General features: G+C 37.6%; 1 protein-coding gene across 1 annotated transcript; it reads right to left on the bottom strand.

Annotated features, from left to right (window-relative positions):
* Nucleotides 1–6,069: 6,069 nt before the first annotated feature.
* Nucleotides 6,070–7,608, bottom strand: LOC130744964 (uncharacterized). Its single transcript, XM_057597121.1, has 2 exons — nt 6,225–7,608; nt 6,070–6,074 (listed from the first exon to the last, which is right to left on the bottom strand). The coding sequence occupies exons 1-2, from the start codon at nt 7,606–7,608 to the stop codon at nt 6,070–6,072; spliced, it is 1,389 nt and encodes a 462-aa protein (XP_057453104.1).
* Between the last annotated feature and the right edge of the window lie 342 nt (nt 7,609–7,950).

The following is a 7,950-nucleotide window of genomic DNA, read 5'->3' as shown; positions in this document are numbered from 1 at the left end:
TGATAAGTGCCAATTTTACCTAATTTCGATGAGCAACTTAGGCACTTATCCTTTTGAATTCATGAGAAATATTGATCAAATCCTACTTCTTTTGATTATAACGTATTGATAGGTGAACATTAGGCTAGAATGAGCCAAAGTTTGATTTTAATCTCAACTCTTACTGTAGGATTGAAGATTCAAGGAAAATAGCAAGTTTTTGGCAAGAAAAAGAAGTTTGAAGGTGTACTAGGCGCCCAGCGGCTTGCAGAGGCCGCCCAGCGCTCAAGGCGGTGCCAGAAACCTTCCCCTGAAGTAATCTGGCCGCTCAGCGCCCATAACAGGCCGCCCAGCGCCCTATACTACGTTTTTTCAATATAAAAAGCTTCTCTTAAGAATCTGGTAAAGGAACTTGAAGAGAACAGAACCCAAACAGAGGGGAAACACAAAAGAAACATGGAGAGAGGCTTAGGAGGCTAGAGAAGAGGCTTGGACATCGGATTCGGCGGCGAGACATCGCGACGATTTCGGTTCTTCTCATTCTTCTTCTCTATTTGTAAAGTTATCCATGAAAATGGATAACTAATCTCTCTTTTGTTGGGGTTTGATGTAATTGATTGATACTTATGTTTTCTATTTGATTCTCCTTGATATAAATCATGTTCTTTGTTTATGAGTTAGTGATTCTCTCTTGATCTTCATGTTATGTTTTAGTTTGCGCACCTAGAACATATATGCTTGATTTGGCGTGAGAGCGAGAGCTATATCGCCTAGAGTCCGAACTAGAGTTAATCACCTAATAATCCTAATTGCTAGACATAGAGTTAGGTTTGTTAGTCACTTAAACACCTAAGTTTCATGATAACTATCTTTCTTAATCATGTGAGACATCAATGTTTAGGATTAGAGAGTTATTGCTATCCACTCATGCGAGACATCGATGATGTAGGGTTGAACTAGTGTAGATGAGTCATAAGCATAGACTTGGTTGTATTTGAATCACAAAAAGGCACAGAGGTCATTCAATGAAATCTCATCCCAACAATTCCTCATACATGTTGTTTCTCCGTTATTTTACTTGTTTTCATTTACTTTTATGTTTTTAAACAAAAATCAAACTATTGTGCAACCATCATTTAAGCTTGATAACTATTGAACGGCATAAGTATTACACCTCCCTGTGGATACGACAAAACCCTTTACTATACTACAATTGAGTCTTGAGAGATTCAAACGTAGAGTGGTAAAAAATCTTTCAACAAATTGGCGCCGTTGCCGGGGAGGTGTGCCAATACTAATTGCATTGCAATAGTTTTCATTCTTGAATGATTGTGAATATAGTGTATAGTTTTTGTTTTCAATTTGATATTCCTTGTTGTTACTAATCTCTTGTGTTAGCTTGTGCTTTCGTTTTCATTCAATCGGCTAGTCAAAGAGAAAAGAGCAACAAGAAGCTTCTGAGTCACTAACTTCCAAAAATGCAACAACCATCTATAAAAGATCAGGTAATATGGTGTGATATTTGTTTTAACACTCACTGTGTGGGTTATTGTCCTTTTCAGGAAGTACAGGTATCACCACTACCATATCAACCATATTGTTCCCCAGAACATGATAGGATTGCTAAGCTTGAGGATACCTTGGTCCAATTCATGCAGATTTCAATAGTTAATCAAAAGAATACCGAGGCTTCCATCAAGAACCTAGAAAATCAAATGGGGCAGCTAGCACAACAAATGGCTGAATATGGTAAGGTTGTTGTGGAAACAAAAGAAATTGAAAACGAAAATGAGGAAGAAGGTGAGGAGGATGAAGTAAAAGAAAAAAATGAAGAAAATGATCCACCAATTCACAACTCACCTCCAAATTCCCCAAAGGTAAAACATGAAAAGGTTGAGGTAAGCTTTGAAGTTTTTGATGATTTTCAGCATCACCAATGCAATGGTATGATTTATATCGTTGAACATATAGATTATGTATTTGGGGATAAGTTTGATGAAAATATTTCATTGAATACTTCAAAGAATGTATATAGCTTAAATTGTGAATTAGGGTGGATTGAAAAAAGAAAGAAAAAGAATGATTTTTGGATGGCTAGGAAAGGTTTTGATAGAACACTTGATGAAAACCAAGTCAAAAAGCCAAAGAAGCGGAAGGGGTTATACTATAACCCTTGTTTGTGGTCACCATGATAGTGTTTGCGTCAAGCTAATGACGTTAAACAAGCGCTTCCTGGGAGGCAACCCAGTGTTTTTTTTTATTGCTTTTGTTATATTTATGTGTTTTCATGTGTTTTTAGAACTAGGGTCGTGATTTTGTGAAGCTTTGTTTAATTAGGTGTTTTAATATGCTTCACAAGTTTTGATAGATATATTGAGTGTGTTTAAAGGTTTTGGAAGCAATGAAAGTGATTAATTTGGAATTTGAGGAGTTGACTTGTGAAAATGCATGAAAACTGACTGAAATATGGATCCTGTGAAAATTTTGTTGAAAAACTGCATTTGAGAGTTGTAACAGGTCCAAATTATGGTTTATCATGCATATGGATGGTTGGTGTGTATGGTTTGAGTGTTTTGCAAAATTCGGGGCATGAGGTTGTGAGTTTCAATTGAAAAACTAGTCCCTCCTTGTCATTTTCTACATAAACAGTGAAAAATTGCATTTCAATCTTTTGAACAAGCTCTATTATGCATTAGGAAGTTGATATTTGTGTGTTAGGATAGTTTCATTAGGAACTTGGTGAGTTTTGAGGTCACTTTATGTGTGAATGCTTAAATTAGTGTTTTTCTTGATCATGAGTGGTGATTTGAGGGAATTGTGTACTATAATGTACTCTAAGGTCTTGAACAAGTTTTAAATGATGTTAATACATGATTTTGAGGCCTAGCATGAAGGAAATGTAAGAAGTTCTAAAAATGAGGTGTTGAGTTGTGAAAATAGTGCAAATTGAACCTTAAATGGAACCTCAAGTGATTGTTGTGCTAGATGCGTTTGAATTGTCAATTTTAAGCTATGCACAAGTTTCTTAGGGTATTTATGTGTGCTTGGACTAAGCGGCATGTGCTAGAAGTGAATACATCAAAATATGGCCTATTAAGTTCCGGAAAAGCATACAAACTTGTCTTTGGAAGCCTTGCATTGTGAATCTTTGATAAACTGTGCTTGATTGCTGAATTTTAAGGCATGAACATGTTTGTTATGATATATGAATGTGTGTAAATCAATTGGCGTGATCGGGAAGTGTAAAACTCAAAATTGGACCAATCCAGTTGTGTTTTTTTAGTTTTCTTCAGCTTTTACACTACACAGGGCGTCGGGCGCCCATCTGATAGCGCTCAGCGGTCTGCAACTCTGATGCTAACCGCTCAGCAGTATGCAGAGGCCGCTCAGCGCCATCCCCTTCTCTACAATCCACTCTTTTATTCAAATGAGCGTAACTTCTTCATTTCTTCTCAGATTTGAGCAAATGACCACTCTCTAGAAAGCTCTTGAAGTCTATTTTCATATGGACTAGGATTTGAATTGTTTTAATGCTTTTATATTCTCATTTATCCCTTGTACTCTAACATGTTTTTCAAGTGACTGTAAGGCAAATTAACAGGAGAATCATACAATTTGGTCTGAGGACAGTCCAATTCCCATGGAAGGGGAGAGAGATCAAGGATTTTAGTAGAGAGCTTGGATTCAAATCATTGACATCATAAGGGAGTCCACTTCATTTTTTTTAGCTTCTTTTTAATAGGATAGTTTTATACATAGCACATGTGTCCTGGATTACATGTTTCTCTGACTTTCTCAATACTAGCATGACTTTTGTGAAAATTTCTTGATATGTGCTTAAAGTGAATTGATTTTAGTGATTCCATGATAGAAATTGTGTTTGCACTCATTGACATCATGACTTGATATGATTGCATGATTTAATTGGAATTCTTGAAGCATACATGAAAATTACTTGAAAATCAGGGAAGTTTGAAACTTTTTAGCCTGTGAGGGAGTGTTCCTATACAATGTGAGTTGAGAGAACATCACTGCTTTACATGGTTGATTTTGTTTGAGTCTCTGATAACATTGGTTGCATGGAATTGATAGGAAAGGATCAAAGCATATTTTGTTGTGTATATATAGCTACATAGCCAAACAGCCTACCTATGTCAATTAAAATCCATTTGTTACCCCTTTGAGCCATAAAGTTGAAGATTTGTGTTTTGTTCATGATTATAACCCTAAACCTAAAAGAAAAACAATGACTTCTCCTAAGCTTGATAGGCTAAGAGAGCATTCACTAGTGTGGGTTGTATGCAAGTTGGGGGGAGAATGCTATTATGGTTTGTATATTGTGTCAATCTCTTTGTAATTACTTTGAAAAATGTTCATGTTTATATGCTTCAAAATAAATCAAAAAGAAAAGGAAAGGAAAAGGAAAAAAAAAGAAAAAAAGAACAAAAAAAAGAATAAAGAAGAGATTGATGAAAGATAAGGGTTAAGTTCAATTGAAAATGGTGAATGAGAGTTAGTTTAAAGCAAGTTGAGGGGAGTGAATATCATGAAAGTAAAGTGTGATTGCTCTCTTTTCTTGTTGAGTTTCTTTGCATATCCTGAAAAACCAAACTCTTTGAAGCCAAGCCTCATTACAACCCTATAAAGACCTTAGTGATCCTTGATTGAACATGTAGCTTTGATGATTGTGGAGACAAGTAACAATCTTGACTTATGTGATTCAGTGATGTACATGAGCGAAACACTGACCTTGCCTGATTTACATGTTATATCTTGGCTTGATTGAGTGATTCCCTGATCAAGAGTAATTGATTGTATGTCTATTGAATTCCAGGTTGAATAAGTAGTTGTATTAATGTTATCCATTTTCTTGTGGGCATCATGTTTCTATTTTGGATCATTGATTCAATCCATGTGAGATCTTGCAAAGTGAGCTTTGAAAAAGTTTCCGTCATGCTTGTTTGATTTAAGTCTTTACCTTTTGTTTGAGGACAAACAAAGTGCTTAGTTGGGGGGAGTTGATAAGTGCCAATTTTACCTAATTTCGATGAGCAACTTAGGCACTTATCCTTTTGAATTCATGAGAAATATTGATCAAATCCTACTTCTTTTGATTATAACGTATTGATAGGTGAACATTAGGCTAGAATGAGCCAAAGTTTGATTTTAATCTCAACTTTTACTGTAGGATTGAAGATTCAAGGAAAATAGCAAGTTTTTGGCAAGAAAAAGAAGTTTGAAGGTGTACTAGGCGCCCAGCGACCTGCAGAGGCCGCCCAGCGCTCAAGGCGGTGCCAGAAACCTTCCCCTGAAGTAATATGGCTGCTCAGCGCCCTATACTGCGTTTTTTCAATATAAAAAGCTTCTCTTAAGAATCTGGTAAAGGAACTTGAAGAGAACAGAACCCAAACAGAGGGGAAACACAAGAGAAACATGGAGAGAGGCTTAGGAGGCTAGAGAAGAGGCTTGGACATCGGATTCGGCGGCGAGACATCGCGACGATTTCGGTTCTTCTCATTCTTCTTCTCTATTTGTAAAGTTATCCATGAAAATGGATAACTAATCTCTCTTTTGTTGGGGTTTGATGTAATTGATTGATACTTATGTTTTCTATTTGATTCTCCTTGATATAAATCATGTTCTTTGTTTATGAGTTAGTGATTCTCTCTTGATCTTCATGTTATGTTTTAGTTTGCGCACCTAGAACATATATGCTTGATTTGGCGTGAGAGCGAGAGCTATATCGCCTAGAGTCCGAACTAGAGTTAATCACCTAATAATCCTAATTGCTAGACATAGAGTTAGGTTTGTTAGTCACTTAAACACCTAAGCTTCATGATAACTATCTTTCTTAATCATGTGAGACATCAATGTTTAGGATTAGAGAGTTATTGCTATCCACTCATGCGAGACATCGATGATGTAGGGTTGAACTAGTGTAGATGAGTCATAAGCATAGACTTGGTTGTATTTGAATCACAAGAAGGCACAGAGGTCATTCAATGAAATCTCATCCCAACAATTCCTCATACCTGTTGTTTCTCCGTTATTTTACTTGTTTTCATTTACTTTTATGTTTTTAAACAAAAATCAAACTATTGTGCAACCATCATTTAAGCTTGATAACTATTGAACGGCATAAGTATTACACCTCCCTGTGGATACGACAAAACCCTTTACTATACTACAATTGAGTCTTGAGAGATTCAAACGTAGAGTGGTAAAAAATCTTTCAACATTCATACCGTCCGGGCCAGGGCTCTTGTCATTTGCACAACTCCATACAGCTTCCTTCAATTCATCCATAGCAAAAGGAGATTCCAAGGACTGAGAAATCTGAACTGGGAGTGCTTTGAAGGGAACTCCATCGAGGGAAGGAGTAGCAAGAGTTGTCCTTCTGTATTTTTGAGCAAAGAATTCCTTAACACCAGCCTTCACTGTTTGCGGTTCCTCACACCATACCCCATTCACATTTAGACCAGCCACCGCATTCATTCGTCTTCTGAAATTAACTAGCGAGTGGAAAAAACTCGTATTTGCATCCCCAAACTTCACCCAAGATATCCTTGCTTTTTTATGAAATAGTGATTCAAGTCTTCTAGCATTCTGCCAAAATTCCACTTCAAGAAGTTTCCTCTGGTCTAATTCCTCCAGCTGCAAATCAGTTTCTTCTGCTTTCTTTTCCAGCTCGTTTATTTTTTCAATCACCTCTTTTTTCTTTCTGTTCAAATCCTCAAACACATCTCTGTTCCAAGTTTTCAATTCGCCTTTCAGAATTTTCAGTTTCTCCTTCAAGACATAGGCTGCCCACCCCTCAACTTGTAATTTCTGTCGAGTATCTCGGACAAAAGGTTTGAACCTGACGTCATCAAACCAGCAATTCATAACCCTGAAAGGCTTCGGCCCCCAATCCACCGTAGAGGCCCTAAGCAAAATAGGGCTATGATCAGAGACGTCCCTGTGGAGTACTTCCTGCACTAAGCCTGGGAAATAGTCCAACCACTCATGAGAAACCAGAGCTCTATCTAATCGACTCATCTGCTGACCGTTTGGTCGAATCCACGTAAATTTCTTCCCCACCAGTGGTAAGTCATGGAGCTCCATCTTATCAATAAATTGATTAAAATCATCAGTTTCACCTCTTTGTGTATGAGAGCCCCCTGATATACCTCTTCTTTCACTAGGGGAAAGCACTGCATTGAAATCCCCTATAGCACACCAGAGAGTTAAATTTTTGCTCTCTTTTAGAACTACAAGTCGTTCCCACAATGCTTGCTTGCCTTCCCTGTCACATGGGGCATATATATTAAGAATTGCAAACACATCATTACAACCAGATTTTCTCCCACAAAGGAAGATAAAATTGTGTTCCACCACTCTCTCCACGATCTGCAAGTTATCCTTCTTCCAAAGACATAATAACCCACCACTTCTGTTATCAGCCGGAGACCATTCCCATTCAAATTCAGGATCCCCCCAAATTCTTCTACATGTACCAACATCTAACTCCTGAAGTTTTGTTTCCTGAATGCATACCAAATCTACTTTGTGTTTCCAGATCAAGCCATTGACAGTGTTTTGTTTAATGCGGCTGCCAATCCCCCTCGAATTCAGACTTAGAATTATCATTGATCAACCTCTTGATTTCCCCTTCCTTCTTCTCTGTCATTAACTGACTCCTCCTCCTGATCCCTTTTCTCCATAGAGACCAATCTGTTGACAATTTCTCTTTCATGTCCCGAAAAAGTAACACCCAGCATCTTGCCCAAGTTCCAGATGCTCCTGGCCTCCTCCTCTTTGTTTCTAATCCAGAAATTTTTGTTGCAGTTCTGAATGCATGAATCTGGTACTGAAGAACAAAGTGAGAACATGCTTTGTCTTACTTGTTTTCTCATCCTCGGGGAATTCATGTTCAGCGCACTCCTAGTCTGCGATGAAAGAGTCGGCATTGGATCTTGGTTGGCCACCAGG

This window comes from Lotus japonicus, chromosome 3 (assembly GCF_012489685.1).
Source record: "Lotus japonicus ecotype B-129 chromosome 3, LjGifu_v1.2".
Classification (NCBI taxonomy): domain Eukaryota; kingdom Viridiplantae; phylum Streptophyta; class Magnoliopsida; order Fabales; family Fabaceae; genus Lotus; species Lotus japonicus.
Note: the sequence above shows the minus strand (reverse complement) of the source record. Positions and strands in the feature narration are given on the sequence as shown.